Genomic DNA, 17,747 nt, shown 5'->3' on the forward strand with positions numbered 1-17,747 from the left:
AAAACTGCCAGTTTGGAATGGGACTGGCAGATATCTTAAGGGACAAGTTTGTGTGTGGGCTTCAAAGTGAAGGAACCCAGAAACGGCTTTTATCTGAAAAGGACCTTACGCTGGACAAGGCTTTCAGCATTGCGGTATCATATGAAGCAGCAGCACAGGATGCTGCAGAGATACAACAGAGACCGCAAGAATATGGCACAAACGAAATGCCATACAGAACAGAGAAGTGCTATCGCTGCGGCAGAACAACACACGACCACAATGATTGCTGGTTCAAAGACAAAGTGTGCAGACAGTGTGGAAAAGTAGGACACATAGCACGAGTCTGCAGGTCGGGAAAGAAAACCAGCAATAAGAAATCTCCAGAAGAAAAGTACAAGAAGGTACATAAGGTGACGGAGAATAGGTCAGGCGAACAAAAGAGTGATACCGACTCCGAAAACAGGGAGCTGAGTTGTCTGAAACTACATAATGTGATCAAAACGGAGGATCACCGAACCATTTGGGTCACTCTCAAGATAGCAGGACTCCAGGTAAAGATGGAATTGGACACAGGATCAGCCCTAACAGTTATAAACCAACGGGACTACGAGCGGCTATTCTCACACATACCCTTGAGAGACACAAAAATTATTTTGAAGACATACACGGGGCAAAAAATCTACCCCAAAGGAAAAATAAGGCTGACCGTTATATATAACGGTAAGGAAACACCAAAACTAGACCTGTATGTATTGCAAGATGGAGGACCACCATTACTGGGACGTGAATGGATCTGGAAAATACAGCTGGATTGGCATTCCATACAAGCACTGACTGTGGCTGCCAAAAAGGATGACAACGTCACACCTGGGCGACTGTCAAAGATCCTAACCGATGCGCAAGAAGTGTTCCAGCAAGGACTCGGAACACTAAAAGGCATGACAGCAACAATTAAAATCGAAGAAAACGCAAGCCCAAAATTTTTTAAGGCCAGACCGGTACCTTATGCGATCCGCCCAGCTGTCGAAGCAGAGCTGGAGAGTTTGGAACGTTCAGGAGTACTGTCCAAGGTAGACTGGAGCGAGTGGGCTACACCCATCATCCCTGTGATGAATAAGTCGTTGAGCAGCACGCCTGGGGAGCCAAGGAAGGTTCGCATCTGTGGGGACTTTAAGGTAACAGTGAACCCAGTCCTTCACACCATGCAATATCCACTTCCGCGGATTGAAGATATTTTCGCCTCGCTATCTGGAGGGAAACGCTTCACTAAGATTGATCTGGCCCAGGCGTATCTGCAAATGGAGGTAGAAGAAGCATAAAAAAAATACCTCACAATCAACATCCATAAAGGTCTCTACCAATACAACCGGCTGGTATTCGGGGTAGCATCAGCTCCGGCTATTTGGCAAAGGGCAATGGAACAAGTCCTGCAAGGGATCCCAGGGACCCAGTGTTATTTGGACGACATCCTGGTCACGGGCGAAAATGACAGTGATCACCTCACCAACCTGCAGCAGGTGCTCACTAGATTGAAGGAATATGGGCTCCGAGCTAACCGCCCCAAATGCGAGTTTTTTAAAAAACAGATCTCGTATTGTGGCCACGTTATCGATAAAGAGGGGTTACATAAGTCCCCAGAAAAGATTGAGGCAGTAGTCAAGGCTCCAGCACCGGAAAATGTGTCACAACTGAGGTCGTTCCTCGGGCTGGTAAACTACTACCATAAGTTCTTGCCAAATTTGTCTACAATACTACACCCACTGAACACCCTACTGCAAAATGGAGTGCCATGGAAGTGGAGTGACGAATGTAAACGAGCTTTCCAGAAGAGCAAAACACTAATCACATCAAAAGAGGTATTGGCCCATTTCAACCCAGCACTACCAATTCGGTTGGCGTGTGATGCGTCACCCTACGGCATTGGAGCGGTGCTGTCGCACAAATTCTCAGACGGCTCAGAGAGGCCAATAGCCTTTGCGTCACGATCACTAACCTCAGCCGAGCGTAACTACGCCCAGGTTTACAGGGAGGCCCTCAGCCTAGTGTGGGGAGTGAAAAAGTTCAATCACTATCTGCACGGGCAGAAATTCACCTTGCTGACTGACCACCAGCCTCTTGTCTCCATTTTTAATCCGAAGAAAGGCGCTCCGGTGATGACTGCGCAACGACTACAAAGATGGTCACTCTTTCTAGGGGCACACCACTATGAGATTGAATATAAGGGCACGAAACAGCATGGAAATGCTGATGGGCTATCACGCCTGCCACCGCCTACTGCGGAGGAAGCACCAGCAGTGGATCCTGTCGAAATATTTCATTCGACTATAGTTGAATACCTACCGGTAACTAACGCTCGTATAGAAAAGGAGACCCGAAATGACCCGACACTGTCTCGGGTATATGATTTGACGGTGAAGGGATGGCCAGCACATGGCGACTCACTGTTGCCAGCATTCTCGACAAGAAGAGAACAGCTGTCAGTGTGCCGGGGGACCTTGATGTGTGGATCCGAGTGGTAATTCCACCCAAGTTAAGGGATAGAGTGCTCAATGAGCTTCATGAGGGTCATCTGGGAGGGGTTAAAATGAAAAGCCTTGCCAGGGCTTATGTGTGGTGGCCGGGAATCGATAAACAAATCGAGGACCCCCTCAGAGCAGCGGCGGCAGGCAGCGAGAGGCGGGACCTGTGGGAGACTCGGCGGCGGCGGCAATAAAAGCGGCAGCGAGGCCAGGAGAGGCCTCAGAGCAGCGGCGGCAGGCAGCGAGAGGCGGGACCTGTGGGAGACTCGGCGGCGGCGAGGTATAAAAGCGGCAGCGAGGCCAGGAGAGGCCTCAGAGCAGCGGCGGCAGGCAGCGAGAGGCGGGACCTGTGGGAGACTCGGCGGCGGCGAGGTATAAAAGCGGCAGCGAGGCCAGGAGAGGCCTCAGAGCAGCGGCGGCAGGCAGCGAGAGGCGGGACCTGTGGGAGACTCGGCGGCGGCGAGGTATAAAAGCGGCAGCGAGGCCAGGAGAGGCCTCAGAGCAGCGGCGGCAGGCAGCGAGAGGCGGGACCTGTGGGAGACTCGGCGGCGGCGAGGTATAAAAGCGGCAGCGAGGCCAGGAGAGGCCTCAGAGCAGCGGCGGCAGGCAGCGAGAGGCGGGACCTGTGGGAGACTCGGCGGCGGCGAGGTATAAAAGCGGCAGCGAGGCCAGGAGAGACCTCAGAGCAGAGGCGGCAGGCAGCGAGAGGCGGGACCTGTGGGAGACTCGGCGGCGAGGTATAAAAGCGGCAGCGAGGCCAGGAGAGGCCTCAGAGCAGCGGCGGCAGGCAGCGAGAGGCGGGACCTGTGGGAGACTCGGCGGCGGCGAGGTATAAAAGCGGCAGCGAGGCCAGGAGAGACCTCAGAGCAGAGGCGGCAGGCAGCGAGAGGCGGGACCTGTGGGAGACTCGGCGGCGAGGTATAAAAGCGGCAGCGAGGCCAGGAGAGGCCTCAGAGCAGCGGCGGCAGGCAGCGAGAGGCGGGACCTGTGGGAGACTCGGCGGCGGCGAGGTATAAAAGCGGCAGCGAGGCCAGGAGAGGCCTCAGAGCAGCGGCGGCAGGCAGCGAGAGGCGGGACCTGTGGGAGACTCGGCGGCGGCGAGGTATAAAAGCGGCAGCGAGGCCAGGAGAGACCTCAGAGCAGAGGCGGCAGGCAGCGAGAGGCGGGACCTGTGGGAGACTCGGCGGCGAGGTATAAAAGCGGCAGCGAGGCCAGGAGAGGCCTCAGAGCAGCGGCGGCAGGCAGCGAGAGGCGGGACCTGTGGGAGACTCGGCGGCGGCGAGGTATAAAAGCGGCAGCGAGGCCAGGAGAGACCTCAGAGCAGAGGCGGCAGGCAGCGAGAGGCGGGACCTGTGGGAGACTCGGCGGCGAGGTATAAAAGCGGCAGCGAGGCCAGGAGAGGCCTCAGAGCAGCGGCGGCAGGCAGCGAGAGGCGGGACCTGAGGGAGATTCGGCGGCAGCGAGGCCAGGAGAGACATACCAAACTCCAGTCTGTGAGCTCGGTAGTTGCAGGGAGGTAAAAAGTAATCGGGGTGTGACGTCACCAGGGAGCAGGTAAGTGATTGGCTGGTGAGTATTTCTCTCTTTTCATTACAAGCTTGAATTCTGTGGTGTTAAATTTCTAGGGGTTCTGTTGTGGTGAGGACAGTTGGTAAATAAAGCGCCCTAGAGTATACCTGTAACTGGGGTATTGAATAAATTTTTAGATTAATTAAAGGAGTAAGTCATGGCAGGAGAGCTCAGACCCGTGTTCTGCTCCTCCTGCTCTATGTGGGAAATCAGGGACGCTGCCAGTGTCCCTGGCGACCATGTGTGCGGGAAATGCATCCAGCTGCAGCTACTTGTAGACCGCATTGTGGCGCTCGAGCTGCGGGTGGATGAATTTTGGAGCATACGCGATGCTGAGAGGCTCGTGGATAGCACGTTTAGCGAGTTGTTCACGCCTCAGGGTAGGGCAGCACAGGGGGTGACCATCAGGCGGAGCAACAAAGGCAGGCAGGTAGTGCAGGGAACCCCTGCGGACATCCCCCTTTCAAACAAGTATACCGCTTTGGATACTGTTGAGGGGGATGACTCACCAGGGGAAGGCAGCAGCAGCCAACTTCCTGGCACTGGCGGTGCTCCTGCTGCCCAGGAAGGGGGGAAAAAGAGTGGGAGAGCAATAGTGGTAGGGGATTCTATAGTAAGGGGAACAGATAGGCGTTTCTGTGGCCGTAGACGTGAATCCAGGATGGTTTGTTGCCTCCTTGGTGCCAGGGTCAAGGATGTCACTGAGCGGCTGCAGGGCATTCTGGAGGGGGAGGGTCCACATTGGTACCAACGACATAGGTAAAAAGAGGGATGAGGTCCTGCAGCAAGAATTTAGGGAGCTAGGTGAAGGATTAAAGAGCAGGACCTCAAGGGTTGTAATCTCTGGATTACTCCCGGTGCCACGTGCTAGTAAGTATAGGAATAGGAAGATAGAACAGATGAATGCGTGGCTAAAGGGATGGTGCAGGGGGGAGGGCTTTAGTTTCCTGGATCACTGGGTCTGCTTCTGGGAAAGGTGGGACTTGTACAAGTCGGACGGTTTACACCTGAACCAGAGGGGAACCAATATCCTTGCGGGGAGGTTTGCTAGCACTGCTGGGGGGGGTTTAAACTAACTTGGCAGGGGGATGGGGTACAGAGTGGAGCTATAGTAGGGGGTGATTTACAGCCAAATACAGAGGGAAAAACAAGTCAGCTGGGAAGGCAAAGCAAATATGTGAAGGCAAAAGAGAATATGGCAGGGCTGGAAGGCATTTATTTTAATGCAAGGAGTCTTGCAAATAAGGTGGATGAACTGAAGTTGTTGTTGAACACATGGGAGTACGATATTGTTGCTATCACGGAGACATGGTTGAGGGAGGGTCAGGACTGGCAGCTCAATATTCCGGGGTATAGAATCTTCAGGCGAGACAGAGGGGGGTGTAAAAGGGGAGGGGGTGTTGCAATATTAATTAAGGAGTCAATTACTGCTGTAAGGAGGGATGATATATTAGCGGGTTCCTCTAATGAGGCCATATGGGTAGAACTTAAAAACAAAAAGGGGGCAAGCACTTTGCTGGGAGTGTACTATAGGCCCCCAAACAGTCAGGGGGAGATAGAGGAACAGATATGTAGGCAAATCTCAGAAAAGTGCGAAAATAATAGGGTAATAATAGTGGGGGATTTCAACTTCCCCAATATAAATTGGGATAGTCAGAGTGTGAAAGGCTTAGAGGGTGCAGAATTCTTAAAGTGCATCCAGGAGAGCTTTTTGAGCCAACATGTAGAAAGTCCTACAAGAGAGGGGGCGGTACTGGACCTAATTCTGGGGAATGTAGCCGGGCAAGTGGTGGAAGTGTCAGTAGGAGAGCATTTTGGCGACAGTGACCACAATTCGGTGAGATTTAAGGTGGTCATGGAAAAAGACAAAGACGGCCCGGAAATAAGGGTTCTAAATTGGGGGAAGGCCGATTTTAATATGATAAGGCAGGATCTGGCCAAATTGGACTGGGAGCAGCTACTTATAGGAAAATCCGCATCAAAACAGTGGGAGACTTTCAGAAGGGAAATAGAGAGAGTACAACGCCAACATGTTCCTGTAAAGGTCAAGGGTGGGACCAACAAGCAAAGGGAACCTTGGATGACAAGGGACATACAAAAATGCATTAGAAATAAAAGGGGGGCTTTTGGCAGTTACAAAAGACTAAAGACGGAAGAAGCCCTAGAGGAGTATAAAAAATGCAGGGGCATACTTAAAAAAGAAATTAGGAGGGCGAGGAGGGGCCATGAAATAACACTGGCGAGCAAAATAAAGGAAAATCCTAAGATGTTTTATAAGTATATTAAGGGCAAGAGGATAACCAGGGAAAGGGTAGGGCCCATTAGGGACCAAAGTGGCAATCTGTGTGTAGAGCCAGATGATGTAGGCGGGGTTTTAAATGAATTTTTTGCATCTGTGTTCACTATGGAGAAAGACGATGCAGACATAGAAATCGGGCAAGGGGGCTGTGACATACTTGAACATATTAGCATCGAGAGGGAGGAGGTGCTAGCGGTTTTAGCAGGCCAAAAAGTGGATAAATCCCCAGGCCCAGACGAGATGTATCCCAGGCTGCTGTGGGAGGCAAAGGAGGAGATTGCAGGGGCTCTGACACAAATTTTCAGAACCTCTCTGGCCACAGGGGATGTACCAGAGGACTGGAGAACAGCTAACGTAGTACCATTATTCAAGAAGGGTAGCAGGGATAAACCAGGGAATTACAGGCCAGTGAGCCTAACATCTGTGGTAGGGAAATTATTGGAAAAAATTCTGAGGGACAAAATTAGTCTCCACTTGGAGAGGCAAGGATTAATCGGGGATAGTCAGCATGGCTTTGTCAAGGGTAAATCATGTCTGACAAATCTGATTGAATTTTTCGAGGGGGTGACTAGGGGGGTGGATGAGGGAAATGCTGTGGATGTGGTTTACATGGACTTCAGTAAAGCTTTTGACAAAGTCCCGCATAGGAGACTGGTCAAGAAGGTAAGAGCCCATGGGATCCAGGGTGCCTTGGCGCGTTGGATCATAAACTGGCTGAGTGGCAGGAGGCAGAGGGTGATGGTCGAAGGTTGCTTTTGTGACTGGAAGCCTGTGTCCAGTGGGGTACCTCAGGGATCGGTGCTGGGTCCCTTGTTGTTTGTGATCTACATAAATGATTTGGATGAGAATGTAAAAGGTATGATCAGTAAGTTCGCAGATGACACGAAAATTGGTGGGGTGGTAAATTGTGAGGAGGAAAGCCTCAGGCTACAGGACGATATAAACGGGTTGGTCAGATGGGCGGAAAAGTGGCAAATGGAATTTAACCCTGAAAAGTGCGAGGTGATGCATTTTGGACGGACAAATAAGGCAAGGGAATACACAATGAGTGGTAGGACCCTAGGAAGTACAGAGGGTCAGAGGGACCTTGGTGTACATGTACATAGATCCCTGAAGGCAGCGGAACAGGTAGATAAGGTGGTTAAAAAGGCATATGGGATACTTGCCTTCATTAGCCGAGGCATAGAATATAAGAGCAGGGAGGTTATGATGGAGCTGTACAAAACGCTGGTGAGGCCACAGCTGGAGTACTGTGTGCAGTTCTGGTCGCCTCACTATAGGAAGGATGTGATTGCTTTGGAGAGGGTGCAGAGAAGATTCACCAGGATGTTACCTGGGATGGAGCGCCTCAGCTATGAAGAGAGGCTGGACAGGCTGGGGTTGTTTTCCTTGGAGCAAAGAAGGCTGAGGGGGGACCTGATTGAGGTGTACAAAATGATGAGGGGCATAGATAGGGTAGACAAAGAGGAACTTTTCCCCTTAGTAGGGGGGTCAATAACAAGGGGGCATAGATTCAGGGTAAGGGGCAGGAGATTTAGAGGGGATTTGAGGAGGAACTTTTTCACCCAGAGGGTGGTTGGAATGTGGAACTCAATGCCTGAAAGGGTGGTAGAGGCAGGAACCCTCACAACATTCAAGAAGCATTTGGATGAGCACTTGAAATGCCATTGCATACAAGGCTATGGACCAAATGCTGGAAAATGGAATTAGACTGGACAGGGATGGATGGGCGGCGCAGACACGATGGGCCGAAGGGCCTCTTTCTGTGCTGTAAAACTCTATGACTCTATGACTCTATGACCTGACCAAGAGCTGCTCAGGATGCCAGAAAGTCCAAAATGCACCACCACATGCCCCTCTACACCCATGGGAGTGGCCCTCATCTCCATGGCAACGGGTGCATATTGATTTTACTGGTCCATTCATGGACTCAATGTTTTTAATAGCCGTGGATGCGCACTCGAAATGGCCCGAGGTCATCAAAACGTCCTCCACCACCACGGAGAAAACTATTGCAGTCCTACAGACCATTTTTGCCAGGAACGGCTTGCCAGAACAGATTTGCTCTGATAACGGACCACAGTTTGTGTCCGAAGAGTTCCGGAGGTTTATGAAGAAGAATGGGGTAAGGCATTACACATCCACCCCGTATCATCCAGCCACAAATGGATTGGCTGAGAGGTTCGTACAAACCTTTAAGAAGGCAATAAAGGCTATGTACAATGACAACATTCCGCTGCAGCATAAGGTGGACAATTTCCTGTTCGCCTCCTGGAATGCGACACATGCAGTCACCAACCAGGCCCCGGCCATGATGTTCTTTAACCGAAGGTTAAGATCTCGCCTGGATTTGCTCAGACCAAATGTATGAAGAGATGTTGAGAGTAAGCAATTCCAGCACATCCATGAGAAGCCAACAAGGAGCTTCAATGTAGGGCAACCAGTCTTGGCCCGCGACTACCGAACAGAAAAATGGCAGCCAGGAACGATATGCACACGGCAAGGCCCACTAATGTACACAGTGGACGTTGGGGAGAACATCGTGAGACGCCATGCTGACCAGATCCTAGAGTCACAGGAACAAGTCAACCCCATGCCTCGCCCATACATACCTGGTGAGGAACCCGACGTACAGGTCGCATCTACCCCAGAAACAGTATCATCGGAAGCTGATGACCCAACTGACGACAGGGTGCCAGAATCGCCTCCGCACCAAGAGCGAGACAGTCGGGAAAGGCGCTATCCAGAATGGATCAGGAAGCCTCCCCAAAGACTGAATATATAAATGGACTATTTTCAGCTAATCACAGAAATCACAGAAACCCCACAGTGCAGATAGAGGCCATTTCGGCCCATCGAGCCTGCACCGACACATATCCCACCCGATCCCCGTAACCCCTACACCAACACCAACACATATCCCACCCTATCCCCGTAAACCCACGTATTTAATCCCCCCCAACACTATTGTATGTTGTATGTTGTATGTTAAAAGTGTTAATTGTAATTAGTTTGATATTTAATTGTTAAATGAGTGTTATGGTACTGTTAATCTAAAAGGGGAGGAATTGTAATGTATATACCTTTAAGGGGGGAACTACTTTTTACAGCTCATGTATACTGTAGTACCGGCAGTGACCACACCTGTACATAGCACTGAGTAGTAATCTGTACAGTTCAGTTCCAGAGTGAGCCACGTTGAGTAAACACCTGTTGTACCGTTCTCCTGCAGCCTGTGTCTTACTACTGACGGGCACAACATGACCCATTACCTTAAATACTGGTGCATGTGAACCCTTAATATTTGGCTCCATCTGGTGGATAACTTAAACATTACATCCCAGATTACTATAATACTTGTGGAAACTCTTACAATCTTTTTCTATGTTACTTGTTAGTTTACTCGCATAGTCTATTTTCACCCTCTTTATCAATTTCATGGTAATCTTTGCTAATTTTTATAAGCCTCCCAATCCTCAGGCTTACTATTCTTTTTGGCAACTTTACAAGCCTCTGTCTTTAATCTAATATTATCCTTAACTTCTCCAGTTAGCCAAGTTGGACCACTTTTCCAGTGGAGTTTTTATTCCTCAAGGGAATGTATGTTTGTGAGAATTATGTATTGTGTCTTTAAGTATTTGCCATTGCTTATCTACCTTCATATCTTTTATTCTAATATCCAAATTAGAGTGAGCAGGAGGTGAGTCTCAGAGACATGATGAGCTCAGATAGGGTGTGAGACAAGATAGGCGAGAGCCTAGAGAAAGATGTGAGTTCAAGGCTAGGGCCAGGGGCATCTTGGGGGAAGTTTGACTTGGTGGGCTAGAGGAAAGGAGGGAAGAGGCAGAGGCAGCTGAACAGATAGTCTCAGTCCATGAGCTCCTCACACTTGATGTTAGAGGGGAGGGTGGAGGGGCAGGGGAGAGGGGTTTAAGAAGACAGTTGGTAGTGAAAAGAAGCTGGGGTTTAACTTTACATTCCAGGATGATCCTGGAGTAGTGGCCAGTTTTGGCCGAGGAGAGCAGGACCCGATAGTGCTTTATGTGGCCAAATCAAGCGATGAATTGTGAGATCAGTTGTGCACCATAAACATTCAAGTCTGCATCGCTTGGACTTAAGGGAGCGGAGATGAATGCTGTAACAGGGGAATGTCCAGGGTGAGAGAGAATAATGGTGTTAATGGGGACAAGGGCACCAAAGGTGCGGGAGGGATTAGAAATGTCGTGGTGAATGGAGGGGCAATGGCTGGACAGTTGGGAATTTGATAGTGCCGTTGTAAATGACTTGGGGGAGAGTTTTTTCCAGGGACGGACACAGAAGTAAGTGGGGTTGGAAGGGGGAAAGGGGATGTGAGTGGAGAGCGATACAAGGAAGTGATCAGAGATGGCCTCCAATGGGGTGGGTCACTGATGACCAACAGGGTTGGGGGTAGAAGTTAGATGGGGGAAGGCCGTTGGTGGTGCCCCAGCGTGCGACTGCAAATCCTTACCTGCTCCTCTTTAGTGTCGATGACTATGAGGTGGGACCGGGTGGAGAAGCAATGCATGTTTGCTGCATGCCAGTCCCTCACAGATGATGAAAAGTAGTAACATTTGCCTCTGAAGTACTTCCAGCCAGTGGCACAAGGTGTACATTGGGAATCTGTAAAACACTACAAATAGTTACTCTGTAGATCATAATTTCCACAGCTTGTTCATTTCATTGCCCTTTATTACACGGGAGAAAGCAGTGCGCTGAGCAAGCTCGGTGGTGTAGCTGGTGTCCTAAACTCACTCAGGTTTCTCAATACAAAACTATCCCCTCTAACCAGCCACTGAGGGGGTGAATTGGGTATCGCCCCATTCAGGGTGCTAACTTTTGACATTTTGAAAATTTAGCGCCAGGCGCTAAGGATTCTGAACTTCTACTAGATTGGGGGTTATCGCCCCAGGAAGGAAGTGGGGCGCTAAATCAAGTGCTAATGACCTCAGTGGGGCGCGACAGGGGCACTACCAGCAGAACGCTGCTGAATTTCAGGCGCAATGAATTCAGCAATGATCCTTCACACTGGTTCCTTCCAGCTCTTCAAGGGGAGGTTGCATCATTGTGTAGATGCTCATTTTCAGCATTGCTGGCTTCGAGGTGACCTGCGAGCAAGTGAATCCATTGATGGATACGGCTGTTCCCACTCCCAGGGAGAGAGCTCGTCGGTTCACAGACGTGGCATTGGAGGCTGGAGTGGAGCGAAGGAGGGCAATGCTGTTCCCGGCCACTGGAAGGAGGCCATCGCCTCAGGTGTTCAGGGCAATGTGGAGGGAAGTGGCCCAGGAGGTCTCGGCCAGTAGTGTGGTGGAATGCAGCCTGACACAGTGCCGTAAGAAATCAACAACCTCACTCGGGTGGTCAGGGTGAGTACATGCTTCAACAGCTCCTACATACCAGCATCTGAACCTTAGTCTGTGCACACTGCGCAAACAACCACACCCTCACCACTCACCCACCAAACATCTTCACCGACTCAAACTCACATCCACATCTCACGCCTTGCCTACAATCACAGCTATTCAACGACAGCAGGCATATCGCCCAAACACATAGATGGACTCTGACTCAAACACATTTGTTCCTCTTGCAGGCCAAGGTGGCCCACAATAGGAGGGAGCAGCAGAGAACAGGCGGGGGTGATGCACAGCTCCAGCAGCTCTCAGACCTGGAGGAGCGAGTGCTGCGACTCATTGGGCAGCAGGTGGTAGGCGGTGTGGCCGTCGGCGACGTCGATCCTGATGGGGGCAAAAACAATATCTTCAGCCCCTCTCCTTCTCTCATTCCACTTCCCCCTCACACCACAAACCTTTCTCACTTTCCACCTCCTGAGAATGTCTGTGTTCCTTGCTCCCTTCCTGCCCCCACTGCCCTCACCTTAACGCGAGTGTTGTGCCTTTATGCTTTCAGTGAATCAGCAACCAGATGATCAGCCTGTCCCTGAGGCCCCCACTGAGAGTGATGAAGGAGAAGAGGAGGAGGAGCAAAGCACCGCGTCACTGCATCTCTCACCCGCAGGCACCACCGCAGATACTGGCACTACGCGATCTTTAGAGGCAAGTTTAGTAGAGGGGTCTGCACTGGGTGATGCACCAGGGACAAGTGGGCTGCAGCAAGGCCAGGGGAAAAGGGTAGCTCGGGAGCCAGCTCCTCGGAGGGTGAGTTCATGCACAAGTTCTACTGCACAGGACTCAGATGAGGAGCTTGATGGGGAGGCGTTCACAAGAAGGGTGATGGCCATGCACACCGAGATGAGAGGTGCAACGGCAAGGGTGCCCAAGAGCCTCTCAGCAATGGTAAGGAAGGTGGAGGAGTCTGCCTCCAACATTGCACAAAGTTCTGTGCACACCATGGAGCCCATCATTTCCAGTCTGCAAAGGATGGTGGACTCCCTGAGAGACTGTGGGGACCCAGACCTCATGCCGCATGTCATGGGTGATGTGGCAGCTTCCATTGCAGCACAGGCAGAAGCGACGCAACGTCATCGTGCTTTAATGCAGTCAATGGTTGCTGCCATCGAGTCTCAGACTGCTCTCATACAGTCTCATAAAATATATTCAAGAAGGAGTTAGATATATTTCTTAAGGCTAAAGGGATCAAGGGATATGGGGAGAAAGCAGGGACAGGGTACTGAATTTGGATGATCAGCCATGATCTCATTAAATGGTGGAGCTGGCTCGAGGGGCCGAATGACCTACTCCTGCTCCTATCTTCCATGTTTCTATGTTTCTATGTTTCAGCTTGATGCCACACCAGCTCTGACTGCTTCCATTGTCACAGGGTCCACCGGAGATCTCACGGTGTCACAGTAGGCCAGCAATCTGTGCTCCAGCAGATTGGTAGGGATGCTGAGGTGCTGCCCCAGGGGAGTGTCAGTGGGTCAGTGGAGCAGGAAGGTGCTGTCCTCTCTCAGGATGACACCATTGCACTTGTCGCTGCCTGTCATCCAGCCAGCCCAGACTGCCGCCGCCCAGCCTGAGGTGGTGCAGTCTACAGCTGGGCCTTCCAGGCCCAGAGTGGCCAAGGGCATCTTGCAAGGCCATCTGTAGTCTCCCACACGGACACTCAGCAGCCTTCCACCAGCCCTGCTGCAGCCACTGGTGAGACAATACGTAGGAACACTAGATTGGGAAAGGGGACTGTAAAGAGGGGAGGCAAGGGCTTGCACAAGGGTGATTAGTCAATATTGTTGTTGTTATATATGTGGTTAATGGTTTTTGATAAATTTATTACTGGAATGTTGCAGATTTGGTGCGGTGTCTCATTTCAGTTCTGGGGTGTGGTACAGAATCACAAAGTGAGGGAATGATGGAGACATGCTCAGCAACTGGAAAGAGGCCTCGAAGTCACTGGAAACAAAGTCTGATGAGGCGGTCAGGGACCGAGCTTGTAGAAGGCGATTGAGTGGCTGCCTCCTCCGTCGCTGCTGTTCATCCTCCTGTTCCTCCTGCTCCTCTTCTTCCTCCTCCTCCTCCACCTCCACTTCCTCCTCGTGAGCTTGCCCCGCTATAGAAACATAGAAAAATAGGAGCAGGAGTAGGCCACTTCGAGCCTGTTCCGCCATTCAATATGATCGTGGCTGATCCTCTATCTCAATACCATATTCCCGCTCTCTCCCCATACCCCTTGATGCTGTTTGTGTCTAGAAGTCCATCTATCTCCTTCTTAAATATATTCAGTGAATTGGCCTCCACAACCTTCTGTGGTAGAGAATGCCACAGGTTCACCTCATCTCAGTCCTAAATATCCTACCCCGTATCCGGAGATTGTGACCCCTCGTTCTAGACCCCCCAGCCAGGGGAAACATCCTCCCTGCATCCAATCTGTCTAGCCCTGTCAGAATTTTATAGGTTTCAATGAGAGCTCCTCTCATTATTCTAAACTCTAGTGAATACAGGCCTAGTCGACCCAATCTCTCCTCATACGACAGTCCTGCCATCCCAGGAATCAGTCTGGTGAACATTCGCTGCACTCACTCTATGGCAAGTATATCCTTTCTTAGGTAAGGAGACCAAAACTGCGCACAGTACTCCAGGTGTGGTTTCACCAAGGCCCTGTATAACTGTAGTAAGACATCCTTGCTCCTGTACTCAAATCCTCTTGCAATGAAGGCCAACATACCATTTGCCTTCCTAACTGCTTGCTGCACCTGCATGATTGCTTTCAGTGACTGATGTACAAGGACACCCAGGTCCCTTTGTACATCAGCATTTCCCAATCTAGCACCATTTAAATAATACTCTACCTTTCTGTTTTTCCTACCGAAGTGGATAATTTCACATTTATCCACGTCAGGAAAAATGCTGGAATCCATTGTTGAGGAAGTGGTATCAGGGCACTTAGAGAATCATAACATGACTAGGCAGAGTCAACATGGTTTTATGAAAGGGAAATCGTGTTTGACAAATTTATTAGCGTTTTTTGAGGATGTAACTAGCAGGGTAGATAAAGGGGAACCAGTGGACGTAGTATATTTGGATTTCCAAAAGGCATTTGATAAGGTGCCACATAAAAGTTATTACACAAGATCGGGGCTCACGGGGTTGGGGGTAATATAATAGCATGGATAGAGGATTGGTTAATGGACAGAAAACAGAGAGTAGGGATAAACAGATCTTTTTCAGGTTGGCAGGCTGTAACTAGTGGGGTGCGGCAAGGATCAGTGTTGGGGCCTCAGTTATTTACAATCTATATCAATGACCTAGATGAAGGGACCGAGTGTAATGTATCCAAGTTTGTTGATGATACAAAGCTAGGTGGGGCAGTAAGCTGTGAGGAGAACACAAAGAGTCTGCAAAGGGATATAGGTAGACTGAGTGAGTGGGCAGTAAGGTGGCAGATGGAGTATAATGTAGGGAAATGTGGGTTATTCACTTTGGTAGGAAGAATAGAAAAACAGAATATATTTTAAATGGTGAGAAACTTTCAAATGTTGGTGTTCAGGGAGATTTGGGTGTCCTCGTGCAAGAAACACAGAAAGCTAGCATGTAGGTACAGCAAGCAATAAGGAAGGCAAATGGCATGTTGGCCTTTATTGCAGGGGGTTGGAGTATAAGAGTGAGGAAGTCTTGCTACAATTGTAGAGGGCCTTGGTGAGACCACACCTGGAATACTGTGCACAGTTTTGATGTCCTTATATATACTTGCCTTGGAGGCGGTGCAACGAAGGTTCACTAGATAGATACCTGGGATGAGAGGGCTGTCCTATGATGAGAGATTGTGTAGAATGGGCCGATACTCTCTGGAGTTTAGAAGAATGAGAGGTGATCTCATTGAAACATACAAGATTCTGAAGGGGATTGACAGGGTAGATGCGGAGAGGTTGTTTCCCCTGGCTGGAGAGTCTAGAACTAGGGGGGCATAGTCTCAGAATAAGGGTTAGGCCATTCAAGACTGAGATGAGGAGGAATTTCATCTCTCAGAGGGTTGTGAATCTTTGGAATTCTCTGCCCCAGAGGGCTGTGGATGCTGAGTCTTTGAGTATATTCAAGGCTGAGATCGATAGATTTTTGGACTCTAGGGGAATCAAGGGATATGGAGATCGGGCGGGAAAGTGGAGTTGAGGTCGATGATCAGCCATGATCTTATTGAATGGCGGAGCAGGCTCGAGGGGCCGTATGGCCGACTCCTGCTCTTATTTCTTATGTTCTTATGTTCCTATCAAAATGTATCACTTCACACTTTTCTGTGTAACATTTTATCTGGCATGTTTCCGCCCATTCCACTAGCCTGTCTACATCCTCCTGAAGTCTATCACTATCCTCCTCACTGTTCACTATACTTCCAAGTTTTGTGTCATCTGCAAATTTGAAATTGTGCCCTGTACACCCAAATCATTGATATATATCAAGAAAAGCAGTGGTCCTAGTACCGACCCCTGTGGAACACCACTGTATACATTCCTCCAGTCCCATAAACAACTGTTCACCACTACTCTCTGTTTCCTGTCACTTAGCCAATTCCGTATCCATGCTGCCACTGTCCCTTTTATTCTATGGGCTTCAACTTTGCTGGCAAGCCTATTATGTGGCACTTTATCAAATGCCTTTTGGAAGTCTATGTACACCACATCAACCGCATTACCCTCTTCAACCCTCTCTGTTACCTCATCAAAGAACTCAATTAAGTTGCACCAGCATGTTTGCTTTCAGTGACTGTTGTACAAGGATACCCAGGTCCCTCTGTACATCAGCATTTCCCAATCTATCACCATTTAAATAATACTCTACCTTTCTGTTTTTCCTACCGAAGTGGATAACTTCACATTTATCCGCTATGCCTGGTGGCAATGGCTGCGCCTCATAATGGCCAAGTTGTGCAGCATGCAGCAGGGGATGACGAACAGAGACAACCGCTCAGCTGAGTACTGGAGGGCTCCTCCTGAGCGGTCCAGGCAGCTGAACCGTTGCTTGAGCACTCCGATGGTCTGCTCAATGATGTTCCTAGTGGTAGCATGGCTCTCATTATATGAGTGCTGGCCAGGAGTGTTGAGGTTGCGGAGGGAAGTCATGAGCCAGGTGGAGAGCAGATAGCCCTTGTCTCCCAGCAGCTAGCTTGATGTGGTGGCTGGAATAGAGCTGGCACACTGGTCTGGCACAGAATGAATGCATCGTGGCTGCTGCCAGGATAGCGGGCATTGATGGTCAGGATTCACACAAAATCCAGGCGGACACTCCAGTGCAGTACTGAGGGAGTGCTGCATTGCTGCATTGCTGGAGGTGCCGTCTTTCGGATGAGATGTTAAACTGACACCCTGTCTGCGTTCTCAGATAAACGTAAAAGATCCCATGGCAGTATTTGAAAGAAGAGCAGGAGAGTTGTCCCCGGTGCCCTGGTCAATATTTATCCCTCAACCAACATCACTTAAAAACAGATTATCTGCTCATTATCACATTGCTGTTTGTGGAAGCTTGCTGTGCGCAATTTGTTGCCGTGTTTCCTACATTACAACAGTGGCTACAGTTTAAAATACATCATTGGCTGTGAAGCACTTTGGAACATCCTGAAAGGCACTATAGAAATGCAAAGCTTTTTTTATTTCTCTCTCTATAACCTTTAAATTCTTGTAGCAGATCTGGTCAGTCAGTTTCTGAGGCCAATCCCGCGAGGTTTTACTGAGCAGTTTGACTGATGAGCGGGACTCCCGTCTCGCACATTTAAAGCAGTAATGATGTCCGTGGACCCCAATTTTCAGATATGATGACCTGCCCCTGTTTCCGGTGGGTGCCTTCCTCACACATTCCAGTAAATGGTGGTCATCGCGCCCAGAGTGGGAGTGACGCGGTTAGTCGGTTTTCACGATGTTAACCACTCACTTGCCCGGTTCCCGCTGGGCAGGCAGGGTTAAAATCAGGGCC

The 17,747-nt window shown here is 50.0% G+C and overlaps 1 protein-coding gene across 1 annotated transcript in view; it reads right to left on the minus strand.

Annotated features, from left to right (window-relative positions):
• Positions 1-17,747, minus strand: part of LOC147097551 (C-type lectin domain family 4 member G-like) — a 141,710-nt gene that overhangs the window by 5,840 nt on the left and 118,123 nt on the right. Inside the window, exon 8 of the mRNA XM_085971437.1 lies at positions 10,859-11,010. Within this exon, the coding sequence (XP_085827563.1) occupies positions 10,859-11,010 (152 nt within the window). The remainder of the gene's footprint in view (positions 1-10,858; positions 11,011-17,747) is intronic.

This window comes from Somniosus microcephalus, chromosome 31, assembly GCF_052327205.1.
Source record: "Somniosus microcephalus isolate GS21.2 chromosome 31, FLI_Smic_1.0, whole genome shotgun sequence".
Classification (NCBI taxonomy): Eukaryota; Metazoa; Chordata; class Chondrichthyes; order Squaliformes; family Somniosidae; genus Somniosus; species Somniosus microcephalus.